At 37.1% G+C, this 27,129-nt stretch overlaps 1 protein-coding gene across 12 annotated transcripts in view; it reads right to left on the reverse strand.

Annotated features, from left to right (window-relative positions):
• TBC1D5 (TBC1 domain family member 5) overlaps nucleotides 1-27,129 on the reverse strand; it is a 567,416-nt gene that overhangs the window by 55,692 nt on the left and 484,595 nt on the right. For 11 of the 12 annotated variants that reach the window (XM_073023627.1, XM_073023630.1, XM_073023626.1 and 8 more), the window contains 2 exons: nucleotides 25,921-25,986; nucleotides 2,179-2,342 (listed from right to left, as the gene is read on the reverse strand). In XM_073023627.1, coding sequence (XP_072879728.1) covers nucleotides 2,179-2,342; nucleotides 25,921-25,986 — 230 coding nt within the window. The remainder of the gene's footprint in view (nucleotides 1-2,178; nucleotides 2,343-25,920; nucleotides 25,987-27,129) is intronic. The other variant, XM_038002312.2, reaches the window with a different exon arrangement.

Raw genomic sequence — 27,129 nt, forward strand, 5'->3', positions numbered from 1 at the left:
TACAAAGTCACACAGATAGAGAACATAATATTCTATGTACCTTAAATAATTATCTCTCAAAGGTTTAATTGTTTGTTTTTCTAATTTAGGATAATTTCAGTTATAGCTAGATCCTTTTCTGTATTACCTTGGCATCCTCTTCTACAGGGCAGATGAGTTCTTATTAAGATATTAGGTGTTAAACTACAGTCATGTGACACGTAATGATGTCTTGATCAACAACAGACCACATATATGATGGTGGTTCCATAAGACTCTAATGGAGCTAACAAACTCTATTGTCTAGTGACATCATAGCTGTCATAATGTCATAGTGCAATGGATTCAGTGTTTGTGGTGATGCCAGCCTACTGTGCTGCCAGTCATATGTAAGTATGGCACATACAATTATGTACAGTGAATAATAATAATCAATTGTGTTACTGCTTTATATATTTACTATACTATACTTTTTATCATTATTTTATAATGTACTTCTAGTTACATATATTAAAAAAAGAGTTAACTTTAAAACAGCATCACGCAGGTCCTTCAGGATGTATTCCAGAAGAAGGCATTGTTAACACAGGAGATGACAGCTCCATGAGTGTCACTGCCCCCCAAAGACCCTCCAGGGAGACAAAACTTGGAGGTGGAAACAATGATACTGATGATCCTGACCCTGGTTAGGCCTAGCCTAATGTGCTTGTCTCCATTTTTAACAAAAAAGCTTAAAAAGTAAAATAAAAAAAATTCAAAACTAGAAAAAGATCACAGAATAAAGATGTAAGAAAAAGAATTTTTGTACAGCTAAAAAATGTGTTTTGAGCTACAAAAGAAACAAAATTTAAAAAAAAAAGTTCATAAAGTAAAAGTTACAGTAAGGTAAGATTAATTTATTTTGAAGAAAGAACTATTGTTTAAATAAATTTAGTGTAGCCTAAGTGTACAGTGTTTATAAAGTCTACAGTAGTGCACAATAATCCTAGGCCTTCACATTCACTCACTGCTCACTCATTCATTCGCCCAGAGCCACTTCCAAGCTCCATTCATAAGAAGTGCCCTAGACAGGTGTACCATTTTTTTTTCCTGTATACCTTACAATTTTCTGTACCTTTTATATGTTTAGATACAAAAATACTTACCATTGTTATAATTGCCTACAGTATTCAGTACAGTGCCATGCTATATAGGTTTGTATCCTAGGAGTAACAGACTATACCACAAGCTTAGGTGTGTAGTAGGTGGTACCATTTCGTTTGTATAAGTACACTCTACGATGTTTGCACTATGATGAAATTGCCTAACAACACACTCCTCTGAATATATCACTGTTGTTAAGCTATGCATGGCTGTTATAAAATGTGGTTAAATGTGAAGTTGGCTTATAATAATTTCAGACACAACCAGGTTTTTAAAGCAGTGGATATGCCTTAGCTATATCCTTTCGAGAAATGTATATAAAGAATTTTACAGGCTGGATGCAGTGGCTCATGTCTGTAATCCCAGCACTTTGGAAGGCCAAGGTGGACAGATCACTTGAGTCCAAGAGTTCCAGAGCAGCCTGGCCAATATGGCAAAACCCCGTCTCTAATAAAAATACACAAATTAGCCAGGCATGGTGGCACACACCTGTAATCCCAGCTTCTTAGGAGGCTGAGGCATGAGAATCACTTAAACCCAGGAGGTGGAGGCTGCAGTGAGCCAAGATTGAGACTCTGTCTCAAAAAAAAAAAAAAGAAAAGAAAAAAAGAATTTTACAGAGTATCAAAATATAATTTAAATGTAGTTTGTATAGCTTTTTATACGGTAAATCAATTATTTTTAATTTTTAAGAAATATTTTAAATGGAAAAAACAGCTTGGTTTGTTCCAACTTCCATCATTTATTTGTTAAATTTTATAAGAAAACACAGGCTTTGAAGAAAAGGCGTTTGTAGAGAAAAAAAGGAGTGGGATTTGGGAAAGATTCAACTTATTTTAAAATGATGCTACTTTCTTTTATTTCCAGTGTGATACAGGCTACAGCCTTAAAATATTACTAAAGTATAATAATAAAATACTTTTGATAAGATAATTCCTTTTAGTCCATAAAAGTTTTAAGAGCTTTATGAAACTGGGCACTAACAGAGCTTTCATAAATGCAGCACTCTATGGAGGAAAATGAAGAATGAGGAGAAAATTGTCCTTAAATACTTACAGATTCTTTTCTGCCCATAGTTTTGCTGTGTGAGCGGGAACGTGAGATGTTGCTAAAAAAGGAATCTTTTTTAGTAGCAGATGAAGGTGGGGAGCCAGTGAATTCTCTTCCTCCAGGCAAACTCTCAACACTTGGAGATGAACTGATGTTTTTAGAACTTTGCCCTGTAACAAAAATTAAGTAGCAATAATGAAACACCAGACTCTTTCACTAAGCTACTTAATCTGTTTTTAATAAATGATCAATTATGATACCACTAGGTTGATACTATCAACATAATGACACTATGGAGTATTAAAATGCATGCATTCGTATGTATCAGAATAGCCACCAGTTTTTTAAAAAATAGTGAAGTATCTGCCACCATAGTTTTCTATGTTTTTTATACTACAATTATCCAAGCATTGCACACATATAAAAGAACTAAAAAAAAAAAAGCAGGGGGGCACCCAAGATGGCCGAATAGGAACAGCTCCAGTCCCCAGTTCCCAGCGTGAGCAACACAGAAGACGGGTGATTTCTGCATTTTCAACTGAGGTGCAGACTGACACCTCACACCTCACACAACTGGGTACACCTCTGAGACGAAGCTTCCAGAGCAAGAATCAGACAGCAACACCCACTGTTCAACAATATTCTATCTTCTGCAGCCTCCACTGCTGATACCCAGGCAAACAGGGTCTGGAGTGGACCTCAAGCAAACTCCAACAGACCTGCAGCTAAGGATCCTGATTGTCAGAAGGAAAACTAACAAACAGAAAGGACACCCACACCAAAACCCCATGAGTACGTCACCATCATCAAAAACCAAAGGCAGATAAAACAACAAAGATGGGGAAAAAGCAGTGCAGAAAAGCTGGAAATTAAAAAAATCAGAGCGCATCTACCCCTCCAAAGGAACACAGTTCATCGCCAGCAATGGAACAAAGCTGGACAGAAAATGACTTTGACGAGTTGAGAGAAGAAAGCTTCAGTCGGTCAAAATTCTCAGAGCTAAAGGAGGAACTACATACCCAGCGCAAAGAAACTAAAAACCTTGAAAAACAAATGGATGGATGGATAACAAGAATAATCAATGCAGAGAAGACCATAAAAGAACAGATAGAGATGAAAACCATGACACGAGAACTACGTGACAAATGCACAAGCTTCAGTAACCGAATCGATCAACTGGAAGAAAGAGTATCAGTGACTGAAGATCAAATGAATGAAATGAAGCGAGAAGAGAAGTGTAGAGAAAAAAGAGTAAAAAGAAATGAACAAAGCCTCCAAGAAATATGCGATTATGTGAAAAGACCAAATCTACGTCTGATTGGTGTGCCTGAAAATGACAGAGAAAATGGAACCAAGTTGGAAAACACTGCAAGATATCATCCAAGAGAACAACGTCCCCAACCTAGTAAGGTAGGCCAACATTCAAATTCAGGAAATACAGAGAATGCCACAAAGATACTCCTCGAGAAGAGCAACTCCAAGACACATAATTGTCAGATTCACCAAAGTTGAAATGAAGGAAAAAATGTTAAGGGCAGCCAGAGAGAAAGGTCGGGTTACCCACAAACAGAACCGCATCAGACTAACAGCAGATCTCTCGGCAGAAACTCTACAAGCCTGAAGAGAGTGGGGGCCAATATTCAACATTCTTAAAGAAAAGAATTTTCAACCCAGAATTTCATATCCAGTCAAACTAAGTTTCATAAGTGAAGGAGAAATAAAATCCTTTACAGACAAGCAAATGCTTAGAGATTTTGTCACCACCAGGCCTGCCCTACAAGAGATCCTGAAGGAAGAACTAAACATGGAAAGGAACAATCGGTACCAGCCATTGCAAAAACATGCCAAAATGTAAAGTTAATCAATGCCAGGAAGAAACTGCATCAACTAATGAGCAAAATAACCAGCTAATATCAAAATGACAGGATCAAGTTCACACATAACAATATTAACCTTAAATGTAAATGGACTAAATGGTCCAATTAAAAGACACAGACTGGCAAACTGGATAAAGAGTCAAGACCCATCAGTCTGCTGTATTCAGGAGACCCATCTCACATGCAGAGACACACATAGGCTCAAAATAAAGGGATGGAGGAAGGTCTACCAAGCAAATGGAAAACAAAAAAAAGCAGGGGTTGCAATCCTAGTCTCTGATAAAACAGACTTTAAACCATCAAAAATCAAAAGAGACAAGGCCATTACATAATGGTAAAGGGATCAATTCATCAGGAGAACTAGCTATCCTACATACATATGCACCCAATACAGGAGCACCCAGATTCATAAAGCAAGTCCTTGGAGACTTACAAAGAGACTTAGACTCCCATACAATAATAATGGGAGACTTTAACACCCCACTGTCAACATTAGACAGATCAACGAGACAGAAAGTTAACAAGGATATCCAGGAATTGAACTCAACTCTGCAACAAGCAGACCTAACAGACATCTACAGAACTCTCCACTCGAAATCAACAGAATATATATTCTTCTCAGCACCACATTGCACTTATTCCAAAATTGACCACATAGTTGGAAGTAAAGCACTGCTCAGCAAATGTAAAAGAAGAGAAATTATAACAAACTGTCTCTCAGACCACAGTGCAATCAAACTAGAACTCAGGACTAAGAAACTCAATCAAAACCACTCAACTACATGGAAACTGAACAACCTGCTCCTGAATGACTACTGGGTACATAATAAAATGAAGGCAGAAACAAAGATGTTCTTTGAAACCAATGAGAACAAAGATACAACATACCAGAATCTCTGGGACACATTTAAAGCAGTGTGTAGAAGGAAATTTATGGCACTAAATGCCCACAAGAGAAAGCAGGAAAGATCTAAAATTGACACTCTAACATCACAATTAAAAGAACTAGAGAAGCAAGAGCAAACACATTTGAAAGCTAGCAGAAGGCAAGAAATAACTAAGATCAGAGCAGAACTGAAGGAGACAGAGACACAAAAAACCCTCCCAAAAATCAATGAATCCAGGAGCTGGTTTTTTGAAAAGATCAACAAAATGGATAGACTGCTAGCAAGACTAATAAAGAAGAAAAGAGAGAAGAATCAAATAGATGCAATAAAAAATGAAAAAGGGGATATCATCACCGACCCCACAGAAATACAAACTACCATCGGAGAATACTATAAACACCTCTATGCAAATAAACTAGAAAACCTAGAAGACACGGATAAATCCTGGACACTTACACTCTCCCAAGACTAAACCAGGAAGAAGTTGAATCCCTGAATAGACCAATAGCAGGCTCTGAAATTGAGGCAATAATTAATAGCCTGCCAACCAATCCTGCTGGAGAGGATGTGGAGAAATAGGATCACTTTTACACTGTTGGTGGGACTGTAAACTAGTTCAACCATTGTGGAAGACAGTGTGGTGATTCCTCAAGGATCTAGAACTAGAAATACCATTTGACCCAGCCATCCCATTACTGGGTATATACCCAAAGGATTATAAATCATGCTGCCATAAAGACACATGCATATGTATGTTTACTGTGGCACTATTCACAATAGCAAAGACTTGGAATCAACCCAAATGTCCATCAGTGACAGACTGGATTAAGAAAATGTGGCACATATACACCATGGAATACTATGCAGCCATAAAAAAGGATGAGTTTGTGTCCTTTGTAGGGACATGGATGCAGCTGGAAACCATCATTCTCAGTAAACTATCACAAGAACAGAAAACCAAACACCGTATGTTCTCACTCATAGGTGGGAACTGAACAATGAGATCACTTGGACACAGGAAGGGGAACATCACACACCCGGGCCTATTGTGGGGAGCAGGGAGGTGGGAGGGATTGCATTAGGAGATATACCTAATATAAATGAGGGAGTTAATGGGTGCAGCACACCAACATGGCACATGTATACATATGTAACAAACCTGCACATTGTACACATGTACCCTAAAACTTAAAGTATAATAATAATTTTAAAAATCCACTTGTAACTGCTGCTAATCAGAGGGTATATTCAGGGCAACTTGAATCTGTACTCCTGAGTTGCAATCTTCAAGCTTGGCCCAAATAAACTCTCTACTTATATTAAAAAAAAAAAAAAAAAAAATCAAAGTTTCAGTAAATAATGGTTAAATAACTAGGTTTTTCTTCACTAATGGAATCATCCCTTAATTACAGAAACCAGAATCTATTATACTGTACTTTACACTAGCAAGATTAAAAAAAATCCAAATCTTTGGCCAAAGTTTTTCAAAAAAGCATCTCTCTTCTTCCCTCTGGTAAAGGAAAGTGTCACTGAGAATTCAGGAACATTAACATTTTAGCAAAAACCTGAAGAAGGTGAAGTACCCGCTTTGCAGAAAATATGCAAAAACAGCAAGTCCTAAGGCCCTAATGCAGGATCTTTGTGTGTTCAAGGAGATCATAAAGTGACCCGTATGGTTAGAGCTAAGAGCGAGGAGGAGAAGGGCAAAAGATGAGGTTTGAGAGCAAGCAGGGGGATTAGAACAGGTTGGGATTTGTAGATGATTTTGATTACTTTTACTCTGAGAAGGGAAGCTACGGGATGTCACTAGAGGGTTTGAGAAGAGGAGTGACATGATTTGACTTACATTTTAAAAGGATTGCTCTGGCTGTTGTGTTGAGAACAGAATCAGAGACAGGCAAGGTGGGCGGGTGAGAAAGGGGAACAAAGGCAAAAGCAGAGGAACCAATTTTTGCTAATGCAAAAATGTAAATACTCAGAATGATTATAGCTTGGTGGTGAGAAGTGGTCATATTTTGGACAAAAATGACTGGATTTACTGATGAACCCACTAGGAGTATGAGAGAAAGAGAAGAGTCAAGCTTAACTTCCAATTTTTGGCCTAAGCAAGAAGAATGATGGAGTGGCTATTTACTGAGGTGGGGAAGAGTGAAGAGAAGCAGGTTTTAGGAATAAGATCAGCAGTTTAGTTTTAGACCTGCTGAGTCTATGGTGCCTAGTCAGATATCCAAATAGAGATGTCACATAAGCAGTGGGGTTATGTGAAGATTTGGGGTTAGTGGGATTTCAGAGAAGAGATGTGAGCTAGAGATACAAATTTGGAAGTCAGTACCGTAGAGACTGTATTTAAACCATGAGGTTATCAATGGAGAAGGGATAGACAGAAAAGGGATTTAGGCCCACAGATTGGCCCCTTGGAAATTGTTACAATTTAAAAGTCAGAGATATCACGAGAAAGCAGCAAAGCTGATTGACAAGCAGCAGTCAGAGGTAGGAAGAAAATCAAGTAGATAATAATAGTTACTAACCTTCTCCAATCTTGGGTCAAACGTTGTTACAATATAGTTAGAATAGTAATTACCTACTCCCAGTCCCTGAGAGTCCCTGATTATCCCTGATCTCAAGACAATGTTATTACACTGAAGCTTCCTCTGCATTAAACATGAACTATTCAGATTAAGTTTCTGTCCTCCCAGAGTGCAGAACCTAGGGGCAAGGAGGTAAATGATAAACCAAGAATGCTAACAAGAATGTTATATTTCTTAGGAGAGAGCTATTACCTTCCCTTGGATAGAAGGAGAGAGTCAAACCACATTTCAGAAGGAAGTGTGGCAGATTTGGAGGGCTGATGTATCTCTCTTTAAGGAAATATTTGTGACTTCAAGGAAGATGGTTAGCTGATAGCCTCTAGCTATTAGATTGTTCAGGATCTGCCTCAGGTTTTAAACTAAGATCATGCTCTTCTCAGGGTGGTTCCCAGCTAGTGACTGGGAATAAAGGGTCTACCCATTTCCAGTCAATACAGGACTCCTCTAATAGGAAATCTTGGCTGCAGAGTTCCCCTTTGAACTGGCAGAGACTTGTTAGATTTGCATCATGGTCTGCCCCCATCCCTCTGCCCAACTCTGATTCCTCCTCTTTTCCTTTCACATGTGTTATTCACCCAATAAACTTTCTGTACTTCTAATTCTATCTAGGGTATCCTGAAGAATCCAACTTGTAATGCATGATATTGGAGCTGAGTCTTGAAGGACTCCTGAAGTTAGGAAAGAGTAGAGAACAGGCCCCAAGGCCTAGAAGTATCCTATGCTATCCTATAAGGGCCTAGACTATGAAAATTCCAACTAGGCCTTTATCTCTTCCCTTCTCTGTCTCCATGTTCCCCACCCACCACCAGGACTCTAGGCCTTAACTTCCCAGGGATACCTTTTCATGGTAATAAACTCAATAACACGGGGTCCTAGAATATTAGAACCAAACAAGATCTCAGGAACCACCTATTTTTTTTTCTATTTTTAGAATTATCCCACTTATATGCAAATACACTTTCATTATAAATATTGAAAACAACACTTTGAGATGTAATTCTTATGCCATAACATTCACCTTTTAAAATAATATAATTCAGTATTTTTTAAAGTACATTTACAGAGATGCATGACCATCAAAACTATCTACTTGAGAACAACTTAATCACTGATAAAAGAAAATTCGTGGCCATTAGCAGTTATTCCCAATTCGCCCCCTCTTCTCATAGTCCTTGCAATCACAACCTACTTCTGGCTCTACGAATTTGCCTTTTCTGGACATGTCATGTACATGGAATGATATCATATGTGGTCTTCTGTGACTGGCTTCTTTCTCTTGGGACAGTGCTTAAAAGTCCATCTATTTTATAGCATTTATTAGCACTTCATTCCTTTCATTGCCAAATACTATTCCACTGTATGGGTACCACATTTGGTTTATATACTCATCAGTTGATGAACATTTAGCTTATACCCATTTTTGGCTATTATGAATAATGCTGCTATGAACATTCCTGTTTAAGTTTTTATATGGACGTATTGTTTCCCTTTGTCTCAGGTAGATATCTAGAAGTGGAACTGGTGGGTCAATATGGCAACTCTTCATTTAATATTCTGAGAAACTGCCAGTTTTCAAAAGTGACTACACCATTTTACATTTCCATCAGTATTGTATAAGCGTTCCAATTTCTCCACATGCTTGTCAACACTTACTCTCAGCTATGTTTTTATTTCAGCCAGCCTAGTGGGTGTGAGATGGTATCTCATTGTGATTTTGATTTGCAATTTTCCAATGGCTCATGATGCTTAGCATCCTTTCAGGTACTTATTAGACACTCATCTTCTTCAGAAAAATGTTTATTCAAATCTTTTGCCCATTTAAAAAGTTGGGGTATTTTCCTTTTTATTTTTGAGTTGTAAGTGTTCTTCATATGTTCTGGGTGCAAGTTCCTTATCAAACATATGATTTGCAAAAAATTCTTCTGTTCTGTGTTTGTCTTTTCACTTATTAATGGTGTCCTTGGAAGCCCAAAACTACTTAATTGGATGAAGTCTCATCTACCTACTTTTTCTTTTGTTGCTTGTGCTCATGGTGTCATATCTAAGAAACTACTGCCTAACCTGAGGTCATGAAGATTTACTCAAGTTTTCTTCTAAGGGTGTTATAGTTATAACTCCAGAATTTAATTCTATGACTTCTTTTGAGCTAATTTTTGTGTACAGTGTGAAGAAGTAGCTTAAGTTCATTCTTTTGCATGTGGATATCTAGTTTTCCCAGAACTATTTGTAAAAATGACTACTCTTTCCACACAAATAATCTTGGCACCCGTGTTGAATATCAACTTACCATACTCTCAACTCTATTCCATTTATATATGATGATCTTTATGTCAGTATCACATTGTTTTGATGAAAATAACTATATTATAAGTTTTGAAATCAAGACATGTGAGTTCTCCAGCTTTGTTCTCTTTCAAGATTGTTTTGGGGGTACTTTGCATTTCCATATGAATTTTAGAATCAGTTTATCATTTTCTCCAAAAAAGACATCTGGAATTTTGATAGGTATTACAGCGAATATGTACATCAATCTGGTAGTACTGCCATATTAACAATACAAGATTTATGAAAAATAAATTTATATTATCTTTTATATTTACCTACACAGCTACCTTTATCAGAACTCTTTTTCTTTGTGTGGATTTGAACTGATGTCTAGTGTCCTTTCATTTCAGCCTGAAGGACTTTCTTTATCATGTCTTACAGGGAAGGTTTACTAGCATTGAATACTCTCAGTTTCTATTTATCTGTAATTGTCTGAATTTCTCTTTCCTTTTTGAAGAATAGTTTTATTGGATATATAATAGAACTCTAGACTGACCGGCTTTTCATTATTTTGAATATGTCATCCTACTGCCTTCTGGACTCTCTTGTTTTTGATGAGAAGTCAACTTTCAATCTTACTGAGGAACTCTTATGTATTATGAGCTGTTTTTCTATTGCTGCTTTCAAGACTCTCCTTGTTATCAGCTTTTGACAGTCTATGATGTGTCTAGGTGTAGATCTCTTTGAGTTTATCCTGCTTGGAGTTAACTGGACTTCTTTGAGGTATGTACCAATGATTTTCATAAAAATTGTGAAATATTTCAGCCAGCATTTCTTCAAATATTCCATCTTCCCCTCTCTTTTTCTTCTCTCCTTCTGAGGCTCTCACTATCTGTACGTTATTATGCTTCATGGTGTTCTGCAGGTCCTTGAGGCTTTGTTTTTCTTTATTCTTTGTCTTTCTGTTCCTCTGACTGGATAATTTCAGTTGACATATATTCCAAGTTCTGATTCTTTGTCAGCTCAAATCTGCTGTTGAGCCCCTGTAATAACTTTTAAAATTTCAGTTGCTGTATTTTTCAACCTCAGAATATCTATTTAATTCTCTTTTTATAAAGCCCCTATCTTTTTACTGATATTCTCTATTTGATGAGACACTCTTCCCATTCATTCCTTTAGTTCTTTAGAAAGGGTTTCTTGCAGTTCTTTGACATATTTACTGTAGCTGACTTAAAGTCTTTATCCAGTAAGTCTAATGTCCAGGCTTCCTCTGACAGAGTCTGTATTGCCTGCTTTTTCCCCTTTGTGTGGGCCATACTTTCCTGTGTTTTTTTTTTTCTTTCTCATGCCTTATAAATTTATTGAAAACTGGACATTTTAATAATATGTGGCAACTCTGGGAATCAGATCCCATTTCACCATCTGAACTTGTTTTTCTTGCCATTTGTTGCTATTTTAGTAACTTTATTAAATTAATTCTGTGAAGTCTATATTCTTTGTTGTGTGTGGTCATGGAAGTTTCTGACTGGTTAGCTTAGTGGTCCATAAAGAGACACAGATTTCCTTTCATTAAATGCCTTGAACCAATAAGTCTGTTAGCCTTTGCAAGGGGCTCTTTGTATGTGTTGTGACAGCAGTCAGTTTACAACTCTTAGCCTTCATTCCTGCATTTTAGAGCCTTAAGTTCACTAAGAGTTGGGAGATTATGCCCCCCTCAAGTCTTCCGTGGGCATGTGCACAATACTGCACACCCGTGTGGTCTTCTAGAATCCCAGGAATATGTTGGAGCTTTTCAAAGCCCCTTGTGGACATCTCGTTCCCCAGATCTTCCTTTTCAGTTTTTGGCTAGCCTCTGATTTTCCTGTTAAATTTTTGGCTAGCATCTTGTTTTCTCCAACTGGTAATGCTGCCTTAGGCAGCTATGATGTTTAATAATTCCTACTGACAATTTAACATACACTTAATGATAGGGTTTGTTAGCATAAGGCCCCATGAGTGAGCTCTGGGGAGCTGATGAACATGTCAAATGGTGACAATTCACTGGGGATAGAAGTTTTAGGGTACTCCAGACACATTCTGCATCCTTGTGTGATTGTAAGGTTACTTACTAGTTTTCAAAGCTACTGTAGAGCTGGAAAGAGGGTAATGGGAATAGGGCAAGCTAATACACCATAAAACTCGCTGTTCGTACTAAGATTCAGCCAGTTTTCCTTGATTGTTGTCATCCTTTGGTTAACTTTCAGAGTTCTGAAAAAGTTGGTTTTGATCATTTTTGTCACTGTTCTTATGATTTTATGGAGGAATAGATTTTCAGGGGTCCCTGCCATGCTACTCCAAAGGTGCTTCTCTCTCCTGACTTGCTTTCTGAACCTACCTTGATCTAGGAAATTTGTCTATGTCATATGTCCTCTTTTTAAGAGCTGTGAAGAAAAAAATTCTGTAGCACTCTTGAGTACTCATTTAGGTTTCTTCTAATGTTTAGCCATTCCAAACAAAACACCAATTAACATTTTAGAAAGGTACATCTTTAGGCACAAACAGTTGGCTATTTCTACAAGGTAGAATTACGTAAGTGGAACTGCTATGTATAACTATATGCACATTTTAAATTTAGATAAATAATTCCAAATTGCCCTAAGATTTTAACAATTTATAAGTCTCTTGCAATTTCTGAAGGCCTATCATCTTTGTGGAGACTGGATATGATGTGCTATTTTATATATGTGTGTGTGTATGCACATGTGTTTATATGTAAATATAACATGACATATCTTTATCTACTCATCTATTTATGTGGTTAATCAGATAGAGGAGGACTTCACTATGTTAGCTTAAAGTTTCCTGATAACTAGAGAGGCTGAGTATCTTTTAACATATCTACAGCCCATTTTAAGGTCCTTTGTGAACTCTCTGCTCATTTTACTTTTCAAAACTGATTCAGGAAAGTTTTTTCTAAATTCTGGAAATGAATCCTTTCTGTGTATGTCTTTTTCTTTTATGTCTTTTTTTTTTAGGGTCCTGCTGAGGAAGCATTTCTTACCCTAAGATAATATAATGGAATATAATTTAGGTATTATGAATCTAGGTTTTTCCTTTGTCCTTTTCATAAATTTATCCTTTTTTTCTTTCAGAAATTTTTCCTTTCACGAATTTTCTCCTTGCTCCTTGGAACTCCTTAAGCCAGTGGCTTTTATTGCCTTTGAGGTGGTGGAAAATAAGAGCTAAAACAAAAGGATGGCTTAGTTTTGAATTTCAAATTACTTTTAAAAGGCCATAGAACAAAAGACAAATCAAGAAGCCATGGCATTTTTGATTCACAATGCTTTTTGGCAAAATGAAAAAAAAAATCCTTCTTTTTATAAGCTTATATAACTGAATTTATTCATCTCTTCAAAGTTTCGATTATTTATTGACTTCTAACCCTCTAGGGTTAGTGACTTTTTAAAGGAATTGCTGTAACGACTTTTGGGATTTTTTTTTGTTGTTGTTCCCTTATTAAGAATTTCTACTTCTTCTTGGGATAATTCATATCTTCCTTTAAAAAGCCATATGGGAGGTAGAATAATGCCTAAGCCCTTAATTCCCAGAGTCTATGAATTTGTTACCTTACATGGCAGAAGAGACTTTGCAGGTGTGATTAAGGTTAAGGATGCTGAGATGGAGACAGTATCTTGGGTTATCATGGTGGGACAATCTAATCCTGTGAGTTCTTAAAGTAGAAGAGGAAGGCAGAAGAATGAGCTAGAGAGAACAAACTCAAGAAAGAGGAGAGAGTTCAAACATGAGAGGGGCTTGGCCTGGTGTTGCTGGCCTTAAGGATGGAGAAATAGGGCCATAAACTGGGGAATATGTCATCTTCCAGAACCTGGGAATGAGTCTCAGTTAACAGACAGTATGGGAATGAGGACCTTGGTCCTATAGTTAAAAGGAACTGAATTCTGTCAACATAGCAAATCAACAAGGAAACAGATTCTTCCCCAGAGCCTCCCGAAGCCTTGATTTTAGCCTAGAGAAATCTGTTTCAGACTTCTGATCTAGAGAAATGTTAAATAAATTTGTATTGTTTACATCACAAAGTTTGTGGTAATTTTTACCTCAGCAAGAGAAAACTTTGTCTATATTTTCAACTTACAAAGTTGTATATAGTAGTCTCTTAAAACAACTTATCCTTCTTCTGTATCTTCAGTTATTTTACAATTCTTATTTTGAATGTGTTAGTGTTTTTCTCTCATTTATTCTTGATCGGACTTACTGAATACTGGATTACTTCACTGTTTTTAAAGAACTACCTTTTGGTTCATTCATGTAATCTGTTTCATTATGTGCTGTTCATCTTTTCTTTTATCCTTATTCATACCTTTACCTACTTTAGTTGTATTTTGATGTTCACTTTCTATCTTCCTGAGTTGTATGTTTAGATATTTTACAGTCTTTCTTGTTTTCTAATAACTGCATTTCTTCTGAGTGGCCTTTTTTCTCTGTCTTTCAGGGTTTTGGTATTTGGCACTATCATTATCATGAACTTCTACATTTGTACTTTTCAAACATTTCCTTTTTAGTTCAAGAGTTCTTTAAAAGAATGATTTTACCTTTACAAGTGATGGGATATGTGTGTGTACAAAATAAATAAGTATTTGGGAGGAGGGGGTAGCAGGTCTGTTGACAGACCTAAATTCTTACATGTCCCCAAATGTCTATTTTTTTCTTCCCATTTGAATGTTAGCTTGGCTGAGAATAAGATTCCAGTTCAAAACAACTTTTCCTCAGAACTTTGAAAACAAACTCAAATGTCTTCCGGCCTTTGGTTTTACCAGTGAGAAATCTGATGTCTATCTGATGATTATCTTATAAACAAACTTTTTGTTTGTTCTCTCTGGAAACTTTTAGAGTTTCCTTGAAGCTTTGTAAATCTTTTATGGGGTTCCTAGGGTGTGGCATTTTTACTTTCATCCTGCTTATGGGATTTTTTTTTTTTCCATCTCTAGGCCAATTTCTTTCTTCAGTTCGGGGAAATTTTCTTTATTACTCCTGTGATATTATACTCTACTTATGATCTCCAGACTCTCAATATTTGACATTACAGGTCAATTTCTGAATTAATCTAAAATTTCAGGTAGAAGCATTAAAATTTTTTATACTCCTAGAAAAAGTTAGCATTTTGGTGACCACTATAACTTTTTTTCATTTTCTTCCAAAATGAAAAAATCGTTGTAAGCAGTTATATCTATTAAATCTTACAACATTTAGTTGCCTTGAACATTTTCTGAAAGGGGGAAGGCATTATATAACAAATCTAATTATACGAAATTTGCATGTAAAATTCTATCAAAATCTGTTGAAAAGTTTTTCCATTCAAAAGAAATTACAATATAATAAAATAAAAATCTTCAAAAGCTTTCCTGATTTGTATAAATCAATTGTTTTCATGTTGAAATTATATTAAGACCCAAAAACCTTTTCTTTGATTCTAGACTTTATATACATCGTAGCTGGGCACTATTAATTTTTTTCCAACCTTCTCTACATACATATTTCCCTAGTTTGCCTATTCCCCCCCACAAAAAAATCAGAAAATTAGAATACACTTCAGCAATGTGAATTTGCAAAATGTGTTGTCCATGTGTATATCTGGACCTTTACATATATTATTTCATTTAATCCTAATGACATTGTGAGATGGTTATGTATGAGAAAATTGAGGCTTGGATGCTTTAATTCACTTGCTCAAGAACACAGTTATGAATACCACTAGAAACATCATAAGTTAAACCCACATTTGTCCAAACTTAAAAGCCTATGCTGGCTGGGTGTGGTGGTGGCTCACGCCTGTAATCCCAACACTCTGAGAGACCAAGGTGGGTGGATCACCTGAGGTCAGGAGTTCAAGACCAGCTTGGCTGACCTGGCGAAACCCCGTCTCTACAAAAAATATATAAATTAGCTGGGCGTGGTGGTGCGTGCCTGTAGACCCAGCTACTGAGCAGCATCAGGAGAATCGCTTGAACCCTGCAGTCCCAGCTACTTGGGAAGAAACAGGAAAACCCTGGAGGCAGAGGTTGCAGTGAGCTGAGATCGCACCACTGCATTCCAGCCTGGGTAACAACAGAGCAAGATTCTGTCTCAAAAAAAAAAAAAAAAACAAAAAAACAAAAGAAAGACTATGCCCATATATATAATTAAATTTAAATTTCTGAATCTTGAAGAATGACTCCAATGAATTATTATTTCAAAATGACAAACAATTTTGGAAATAGGCCTTTCTACCCAATTTCTAGGATACATATATTTTATGAATGGCTTTTCCTAGGAACAGAAAATATCTGATGGTCAAGCTTCTTGTATTCAATCACTAGTGTTCCTGCTTATATTATAATGGACAAATTTCACTAAGGGCACGAAGTGTGGTCATTATCAGTTTCACCTGCCGGGAAAAAAGCTAGCACAGTGCCTGCACATTGTGGGGCTACAATAAATGTTTGCTGATGTCCAATCTGGAATATCTGAAAATAATTATATACACCAGTGCTGCTCAACAGAAATATAATGTGAGCCACACAGGTAATTTTTATGTTAGTATTCACACTTAAAAAGTAAAGATAAAATTAATTTTAATAATCTATTATCAGCCTGACATGAAGACAAAATAAAAAATTATTGACAAATTTTACATTTATTTTTTTCATACTAAGTCTTCAAAATGCAGTGCATATTTTATACTCACAGCATACATTTCAAGAGCTCAGTGGCTACATGTGGCTAGGGGATACCATATTAGACAGCAAGGGTATAAACTAATGAACAGTCATGTTTTTTGTGACATGAAGGTTATTATATTTTGTGACTATCGTAACAAAATAAGGCAATGATGTGTCTAGGAGAAATCTTTAGAATACCTCCTTTAATAAGTTAGCTTATCAATTCTTAATGGTATGAGAATAATTAAACATCCAGAAAGAATTTGAAAGCACTTGTTCCCTTGAGGGGCAACAACACCTAGAGGTTTCTTTTGTAGCTATTATCCTGCTTAGTAAACTTTAGTGGTAATACTAAGATCAGCTCTTATCAAAACTTACCTGTGAACTATAAAATTTCAAATTGGTGCTAGTATTAATAAGGAACCTGGTCTACATCTCACATTAAAAACATATGTTTCTCCTCAAGTATAAAAATTAGCTTACTAATATATTTTTGTGCCCTCTGGGAACATAAGCATCAGACCCTTAAGAAAATGGAGTCACCAGAACATGTTCCCAACGATGATGGAGAGCACAGTCTACTGTCCATGCCTGCAGGTTCTACACTTGGAGATTTAACCAACGGACCAAAAATATAAAAAAATAAAATAAAACATAAAAAATAACAGGCCAGACGTGGTGGCTCACACCTGTAATCCCAGCACTTTGGGAGGACGAGGCAGGCAGATCATTTGAGGTCAGGAGTTAGAGACCAGCCTGGCCAACATGGTGAAACCCCATCTCTATTAAAAATACAGGTTGGTTGCAGTGGCTCACACCTGTAATCCCAGCAGTTTGGGAGGCCGAGGCAGGTGGATCACGAGGTCAGGAGATTGAGACCATCCTGGATAACATGGTGAAACCCCATATCTACCAAAAATACAAAAAATTAGCCAGGCATGGTGACGGGCGCCTGTAGTCCTAGCTTCTCGGGAGGCTGAGGAAGGAGAATGGCGTGAACCCGGGAGGAGGAGCTTGCAGTGAGCCAAGATCGCCTCACTGCACTCCAGCCTGAGCAACAGAATGAAACTCCATCTCAAAAAAAAAAAAAAAAAAAAAAAAAAAAAAAAAAAAAAAAAAAAAAAAAAAAAATTAGCAGGCTGAGGCACGAGAATCACTTGAATCTAGGAGGTGGGGAGGTTGCAGTGAGCCAGGAGCGCAACACTGCACTCCAGTCTGGGTGACAGAGCGAGACTCAGTCTCAAAACAAAAAAAAAGAAAAACAAAAAACCAACCAACCAAACCACAGAACACAAATAGTACAAATAAAAATACAGTATAACAGGCTGGGTGAAGTGCCTCCCACCTGTAATTCCAGCACTCTGGGAGGCCGAGGCAGGAGGACTGCCTGAGCCCAGGAGTTTGAGACCAACCTGGGCAACATAGTGAGAACCAAACTGTGAGACAGAGTGGTGGTACGTGCCTGTAGTCCACTCATTTCTACAATAAAAATGAAAAATCAGCCAGGTGTGATGGCACACACCTGTGGTCCCACCTACTCAGGAAGCTGAAGAGGGACAATCACTTGAGCCCAGGAGGTAGAGGCTGCAGTGAGCCATGATTGCACCACTGCACTCCAGTCTGGGCAACAGAGTGGGACCCTGTCTCAACAACAGCAGCAGCAAACTCAGTACAACATAGCATTTACACTGTATTCGCTATTATAAGTAATCTAGAGATGAAGGATAGAAGAAAATGTGCATAGGTTATATGAAAACACTATACCATTTTATAAAAGAGACTTGACTATATGTGGATTTTGGTATCCACAGGGGTCCTGGAACCAACCCCCCACAGATACTGAGGGACAACTGTACTTCCCCTGGAGATACATACGAAAAGCCCAGGTACCTGGAGCAGTCTTGCCTCAAGATAAAAGGATGCACTATCAGACCTTCTCTGCCTTTTTCATATCTAGTATGCACAGAATCTGATCACATTTGTATGGCACACTGGGGTAGATGGATGAGGGCTCATCCAGGCTTCCCCTGGACAGCTCCTGAGCTGAGGGGTCAGTACTCTCAGTAAGCTTGTAACCCGTAAGCTACACAGCGGTTCCAAAGCTCTCTACATACCTTTTTTTTTTGTTTTTGACAAAGAGAGGAACAGCACTTAATATTTTTGTTGCACTAAAATTTAAAGCCTATTCTTAGAGGCACATTCTATAATATGCTGCTGTGGGGCCCTGCCCAATTCCCTCTTCAGGTCCAAGGCACTTATGTCCCCCAGCTGCTGGAAATGCTGGCTGTTGATGGCTCTCCTGAGTTCTTCTCTGGAAACTGCCCGCAGCTGAAGAGAGTTTCCTTGCCCAAGATCATGCCCCTTCCCTGGGAATTAACTCCAATCCAGTGACTGGTTTGGTTGACAAATAAAAGCCGGCCCCCTTGCCTCAAGGTGGACAACTCTAGAGGACTACCCCAGCCCCAGAGGGTTCCAGCAGCAACTGCAAAGCAGTTTAGCTCTCCCCCTGCCAATGTTGCTTCTTTCACTCCCCAAGTACTGATCTCGAGGATGCTGCCCAATAAATGTCTTAACTATGAATCTGTCTTACAGTTTGGTTCTCAGGATTTCTGATCCATGACATTTATTTAAAATTATTTTACATTGTAAGATGTTCTTAAATACATTAAATATAGGCTCATTCTTAAGCCACCTAGGGTGTGCATGTATTAATGCATGTATGTAGTCCTTCACTCATGACCAAACATCAGGGAACGAGCCCTATGCAGAGGGATCTCAAGAAATGCCTAAAGAAAGCTCTGTCTAGCACTGGGGAGGGAAGGATGAACGTAACAGAAGCTCTTAAGAAACTCCCAAAATAGCCATACAAGGAAAACAGACTTGTATACACACTAACCTACAACCCTAGGCAGCAAAAGCGAACACGGAAGTACAAACAACAGCACTGGTTGTGCACAAAAGGGGGAGTGTCCAATCTTGTCTCAGACAATTAAGAGTGTGAACTAGATCTTAAAACTCAAAGAGGAAATGGTAGTGGTGGCTCAGGGAGGGTCCTTTCTAGTGGAGACCACAGTATTTTCAAAGGAGTTGTACTAGGAACATCTAGCTTAATCAGGGCCTGATTAAAACCTTTGGTGCTCCCTGCCATCAATATGTAACTGAAAATGATATCAATATCAAAGTAAAAAGAACAGAGTGCTTTCTAAAAAATGTGATGATTATTTCAAGGTTTTCTGGGGGAGGATCAAATATCAATTTTTTTCTAAAGTTGAAGGTACTCCATTATACAGCATGGAATTCTATACAATCATAAAAAACAACATCACGTTCTTTGTAGGAACATAGATGGAGCTGGAGGCCATTATCTTTAGCAAACTAACACGGGAACAGAAAACCAAATACCACATGTTCTCACTTATAAGTGGGAGCTAATCATGAGAACACGTGGACACAAAGAGGAGAACAACAGACACTGGGGCTTACTTGAATGTGGAGGGTGGGAGGAGGGAGAAGATAAAAAACATAACTATAGGGTACTAGGCGTAGTACCTGGGTGATGAAATAATCTGTATAGCAAACCCCCGTGTCACATGTTTACCTATGTAACAAGCCTGCACATGTACCACTGAAACTAAAAGTTGTTGTTTTATTTTTTAAGAAAAAACCAAGTTGCTGGTACACTAAACATGAGCTTAGTTTCCCTCTTGGTCATCCAGTCCTGGGGAGTGGAGGATAGAGGGAAGATGAGGCCAGATCAAGGATCTGACAGATCAAGAGCTCCTTATTCTCATGTTAAGGGGTCTGGCCTTTATTTCATTGGTGGTTGATGGCAGTTACTACAGATTTTAGGCCAGAAAATTGAGTGAGGATTATAAGGGCTTAGTTGAGTGAACCATCTGTTGCATTGGTTCAGGCAAGAGATTTTGGGCTTAAAATGAGGCTGTGGTGGTAGATTTGAGAGATGTTTACAGGGTAGAATTTCCCACGCCAATATCTGGTGGGTCAACACAGCTAGGATTGAGTCTGAACTCGGTTGCTATCTAGTTGTACGGCCTTGAACAAGTCACGGACCCTCTACTGGCCACAGTTCTCATCTACCAGTGGCTGTGTGTCCTAAATGATAATGTAAAGGGTTTAGTGTGGTCTCTAGCATATGCTCTCCGTAGACATAAACCATGTCTAGTGGAAGGCATAGAGATGGTTTCCAAATCTAGAGCACATAGTTTAATATGCAATACTCTGGATTGTGGATTCATAGGTTCTCTCTGGATAGGATTATTCTCCTGTTGAAACCTCTCCTGGTAGGACACTGGCTGCACTTCTCAATGATTTCCCACAGATTTCAACTAACTGGCACTAGGTACAGAGCCATCACATATGTGTCACATAAGACTGCCTGGCAGAGCAACTGAAATCCAGGCCACAGTCTGCTTATTAAGTCATGTGCCCTTGTGTGAGCTACATCTATCTGCAAAGAAGAAGTTATCTTTTTTTTTGTTAGTTGCACAAAGTTACTGTTTGGATGAGACATAGCTGTGTATAGCTATCTTATTTCCTCCATTCATTCTCTTTCTCTCTCTGAAACACTCAATAAAAGTAGTGTGCCCTGTGTGCTCTATGTCAATGGAGGTAACTTGTCGAGAGCCTAAAATGACTGAATGAGCTTCATAGGCATCAGTGGAGATTCCTGACTGCAAAATGGCTGGGAGAGAAGGAAAGAGGAAGGAAAAATAATGCTTATTGAGTTCTTACTATGTCCCATGAATAATATTTTCATGGATTTTCTCTTACTAAATTTGATGCAAAATAAGAAAAGGGGGTGGGTATGTTACTAAACAGACAGGTAGAACCCCAGTACACCTGAGGTCAGCTGAGGAAGGTGGACACTGGACACCCAAAGGCAAAATGTTCAGGAGGCTAGGTCGTCTACGGGGGGCCTTGCTGGGAAGGTATAGCCTAGATGAGCAGAAAGGGAAAAGCCTGAAAACCCCTGTTCTGTGGCCACAGAACGGGGATAACCTTAACTTTATATAGTGACCAAGACAATGAGGCATCTGGTCCCTATGTAGTAACAGTTTGTTTCCTTGCAGACCTGAGTGATAGACAGCAAAAAGGCTAATGTCTACTAATTAAAGACATGCATCTTGCTGTCACAAGAGTGAATAGACACAGGATGTACTTGACTGGAATAGACATTCTCTAGCCTGACCACAAAAGTCAAACACTGTTGGACTGGGTACCTGCATGCAAACATGTGTCTTTAGAATATCAGAAATAATAATTAAGAAAAGATAGATGTGTGGAATGAGCTCCTTAATTATTTGATTCTGAGAGTCACAGAGGTATTTGAGGAAAGCACATAATGGTGCTATCATCACCACTACCTGAGCAGGTAGCACCCTAGAGCCCTCACTATGCAACAGGTGCTGTGATGATGTCCAGCAACAAATCTTGAAGCAGCTGCTCTTATTCTCTCTTTACAAGTAAGAGGTTAAGTAACTTCCCCAGGTCATCCAGCAAGGCAGTGATGGAGCCTGAATTCAAACTCGGGCTTGACTCCAGAGCCCATGCTAGACAAAACTGTACCACCTTCCCCCTCTCATAAGGGTTGTGCCATGTGGGATGATGTAAATTGGACCTAAAATTAGATTAAAGCAAAATGGAATGAGGCCTTTTGAAAGTAAAGGGCAAATTCTGATCTTGTTTTCAGTCCAAAAACAACTCATTTATTCAATGTCTTCTGGAATAGATGTTCCACAAAAAATGCATTTTCTAGCTAACCGACACTTCCCAAAATTCATTTTACATCTATTTCTCTGCCTTAAAGTGATTATACTGAACATAATGGAAATACTTGTTGTGCTTCAGGTCTATCATGTCTCAACAATAACCAGAGCAGCCAATCAATATAGTGCCACCTATAAGGACCATTTTTTGGTTTTTTGGTCTCTTCCCTCACTCTTGTGAGTGGAAGCTGTCTCTTTTTCTTGTCATTAGTGTGTTCTACCCCGGATGACTTGATACCCCTCTCCTTGTTCTACCAACTTGCTGCTTTTCATTTACACTGGGACATTTTTGTCAGTGCTTTCTTCTTGATGGGCCAGAGAGAAAGTCACCTCCAAACAAGTGAGCTCTTACCACATTAATGTGACTCCCATATTATGCCTCAATTTAATATGTATTTTTTTCTCCTGGTAGAAATCATAAGAAACTTAACAATGGTTACCCTTGGGGAATGGGCTGGCAGAAAGGTGGGAGGAGAAAATGGAGATTCCCCCCACCCCATTTTTCATGTAGTACCTTTAATTAATTGGAATCATCTAATGTCATATATTTTAGTTTTACCTTAAGAATATCAACAGTGGTTACCTGGACAGGAACTTTCTTTTTTAACCTTTTTATATTTAAGACAATTTGATGTTATAGATATCTGTGTGTATGTATGTGCATATTTACATCCATAACACAAATGTATACATACAAATATATTTTTAAAGATGCCTATGGAAATTATTTTAAAAATCTGTATTTCTTTCCTAAAGGTACATTATATGTTAATACCTAAATCTAGTCATCCCTCAGTATCCATGGGAGATTGGTTTCAGGACTGCTGTGGATACCAAAACCCAAGGATGCCATAGTCTCTTATATAAAATGGCAGTACTATTTTCATATAATGTACGCATATCCTCCCTTATACTTTAAGTCATCTCTGAATTATTTATAATACCTAATACAATGTAAATGCTATGTAAATGGTGGTTATACCATATTGTCTAGGGAATTATAAGAAAAATGTCTGGACATGTTCAGTGGAGACTCATTTTTTTTCTGAATATTTTTGACCTGTAGTTGGCTGAATCCAGAGATGTGAAACTCATGGATACAGAGGGCTGACTGTACTTCTGTTGTTACAAATTCGAGATTCTCTTTAAAAATAACATGTGTCGTGTGTGTGTGTGTGTGTGTGTGTGTGTGTGTGTGTATAAATTTGTAACTGGGGTAAGTATGCAATTTCTAAAACTAATTTTGAAGAACCTCACTGAGTTAAGTCTTTGATAAACAAAGTTTGCTGTAGCTTTTTTTTGGGTGTGTGATTGCAACCTACACTGCAAGATATAAAATGAAATTTTTGAATAATTCTTTAAAAATTACTTATTGATCTAAATTATAGATTCTCATTTTATATTCAGGCTTTTTCTTAAAAATAAAAAGCCCATGTAACTGCTGTGTTAAAAGTCAAAGATACAGACATAAAATTTCATTAAAAAGACTACCTATAATCAAGGAATCATCAAAAGTATTGATATTTACTTTATTTCTTGAAATTTACTTCACTGCTTTGAAAAAAGACACTTGGGAAAGTCTAACTAGTTTAATTCCTTGACACTGATTATATTAAGCATAGATAGAATATTTTTTTGCTGCTACCACTATTTTGGTTTACTTCTACTTCCCTTTGCTTCTTGGTGCTTTTCAGGGAATACATCGAGGAAGACGAAAAGTGACTTCCCCAAATTAGGTAGGTGTATTCTCATTGTCTATCATTGTCAAAATCATTACCACAGACTAAAAACTATTTATTTGCGATTCACATCTATTAAAGTTGCTGGAACTTTCCTTATCAGACTGATACAATCTCTGCTATGGTATGGGAGGCAGAGGCGATTCTGAATAGGGTATCTAGTAAAAGAGCTGGTTCCCGACTATGTAGTCTTAACTGGGTCATCTAAAGCAAAGGTAATGCCCAAATGACGAGGTAAAGCTGTAGGGAAAGCCAAGGGACCAATGAAAACAGAGTTTGACACAGCAGCAGGCACTCCATAAATACTTGTTGAATAAATGAATGAGATAATTCTACTTATATAACACAAGGTATATGAACAAAACAATATAACCTCCCTCTTTGAAGTTCTAGTTAAACAGTTACATTAGTGCTGTGGCTCTGGTTTGTAGGAAAAAAACTGGATTTATCAATAGCATAGAAGCAGAAGTCAAAATAAGCAAGCCAGCCCTCAGCTTTTCTTCCCACAGATATAAGTTGGGCTTCATATCCCATGTCTTGCAGAGAAGCCGAAGATCTACTCTGTAGCAATTAACATTGGGACAACAAAACACGTGTTAAAAAGTTGCCTGTGGGGCTCAGAATTTAATTTTAGAAAATAAATTTAAGTCTTGTAAATTCTCTCCATATCAGACGATCACATTCATCTAAGTGCAAAGCTAAAGAGAAATCATGTAGACATTATCTGCCTTTCCTCTTGTCCATGCTATCATACTCCTTTATTATGTAGATCATTCAACAGACAGCAAGAATGAACAGCTCTTCATGGAATCCCTGAGTTAGAAAAGCCCTTGAAGTTCATCTGATTCAATTACCAGAATACCTCCAGAAACTACGCCTGTGAGACACAGAACTATATATAGAAGTGAAAGCTTACTTCTCTATTGCCACAACATGGTGGGTTTTTGTTTTTTAAGTTAACCCAATACATCAAACTCTTAATCACAACCCATTCTTTTCTGTTCTCCCCGCCAAAAATGGATAATATGAGGACATATCATTATTAAAACAGTATTTTAATACTACTAGCATGACTATATGGATATTTTAAATTAAGAAAAACATGATACGGATTTTAATTAATACTGCTATCATTTTAGTCTGAATTTGAGTAGAAGATTCTTAAAGTTACTCCAGGCTTCCATTTAACACGGAAATCCTCTCTATGGCATATTTCATCTAAAAGACTGCATAATAAAAGATTAATGCAGCCACTTTAAATATTTAGATGCTTTAAAATTGCATAGGAGGTAGATGATCACTTTTTGTATTTAAAAACTACATTTTTTTCTATATTTTGAACAAATGGATATGATATTTAAACATTCTTTTTTAAAAACCATTGCCAGTTACCATATATGAAGATTTGCTAAACTGTACTTTGTGTTAATAGAATTCATAATTCAAAGGCAATACTTAAAAGCATTTCAAAATCAGGTTGTAATTATTTCAGGTAAAATATAAGTATTTCTGGCTAATTATAGCACATAAGGTGTTCTAATTTCAGAACTAATTGGTCAAATATTGTCACAGATCACCAGTATAACAAAAAGAACACCTCAGTGTTAGCTGGCACATAAAGTATAGTATGTTATAATAACCACAAAATATAGGGTGAATCTTATTTTGCAAAGAGGCTTGTGCACACCTAACAGAAAACCCACATCACAGCCATATTCGGCATCACCAAGGTATGACATGAGAGGGAACTTTTGTTCTAAACAATAGTGCCACTCAGTGGCTGAACAATGGTAGTGAATTAAAAACAGTATGAATGGAGGGTAGGCAAAAAGAAAAATGGAGTTTTGGCGTAGGCAATGATAATACTGTAGGCAAAGAAAAAGAAACGCTATGTTGTTATGGTAACTGTACCTTGGAGGTCAGTTAGAGTCTGGACAGGAACAGAAACCTGAGCATCGCTTCCTGTAACTACATCGCCTGGATTTCATAAGAAAAAATAATTAGATTTCATAAAAAGGAAATAATCAACTTCACTTTTCTACTGAATGTTCTAATACTTTAATCAAATTACTAAAAATACAGTACAAACCAAAATAATGCACAAGCTTAGAAAAATTAATATAAAGTATTTTTAAAGAAAATAATTTTTGAAAGCATGTTTCCTAGAAATGTTTTGTGTTTGTTTTTCTTAAAAAAAACACAAACAAGTTTCAACTAGAGTATAGGAAACTTCAGCAGTCAAAAGATTTTGCTGAGCATATTTCATGATGCTACAAATATTAGTGTGATTTTGTATTTTCTCTTTCATCCAAAATTGTTATATGTCATTTGTTTAAAAATAGGCATTCTTTTGAAATTGATTTCCTCCTATATCAGACAAAATTTATTTTTAACTAAACTTGAAACCAGCTTCTTCAGTGATAAGATAAAGACCTAAATAAGTTCTAATTTCATATTAAGTAATGAAAAGATTTCTTAAGTTACCACATGTACTTATAAATGTCAACATGTAAAAATAAATCTGTGAACTGCATACCCTTAACTTGATATACTTATTATAGGCAAGATTTCATTTACAAATTGGACTTATAGTAAGTGCTTAAAATAATGACATGCTCAAATTCAAAAAGCAATTTAAAATATAGACAAAGGAAACAGGAAAAAAAAAAAAAACCAAGTGCATTTTAAGAACATAAGAAAGGAAAAGGAGCATAACAGGAAATCTCATGAAGAACCTGAGGTGCACTAACATTTGGAAGGAAGACTTTTTGGTTCTTTGATTTCCTTCCTGGATGACAAAGTTCAACACTAAGCATAGTCACTGTTAACAGAATCATTCTCTGGATATATCACCATCTGAAGGCCTATGCTATTTTCAGACAAGCTAAAGAAAAAAGCATTTTAAAAAAGCATCATATTTTCTATGTATGATCATTTATGATTAATTGACTTGTTTCTCCTTGAGCTTTTATATAATATATACAGTAGTAAAAAAAAAAAAATCAACTTTTGAGTTAAATGACATATCCCCAGTGTTCTGACCACTATGACTTACAGTATGGCCAGCTAATCTGGAAACTGCTAAGTTGTAATTATACCATCATCATCAATTAACAGTAC

The sequence above is a fragment of the Chlorocebus sabaeus genome, chromosome 15 (genome assembly GCF_047675955.1).
Source record: "Chlorocebus sabaeus isolate Y175 chromosome 15, mChlSab1.0.hap1, whole genome shotgun sequence".
NCBI classification, from domain to species: Eukaryota; Metazoa; Chordata; class Mammalia; order Primates; family Cercopithecidae; genus Chlorocebus; species Chlorocebus sabaeus.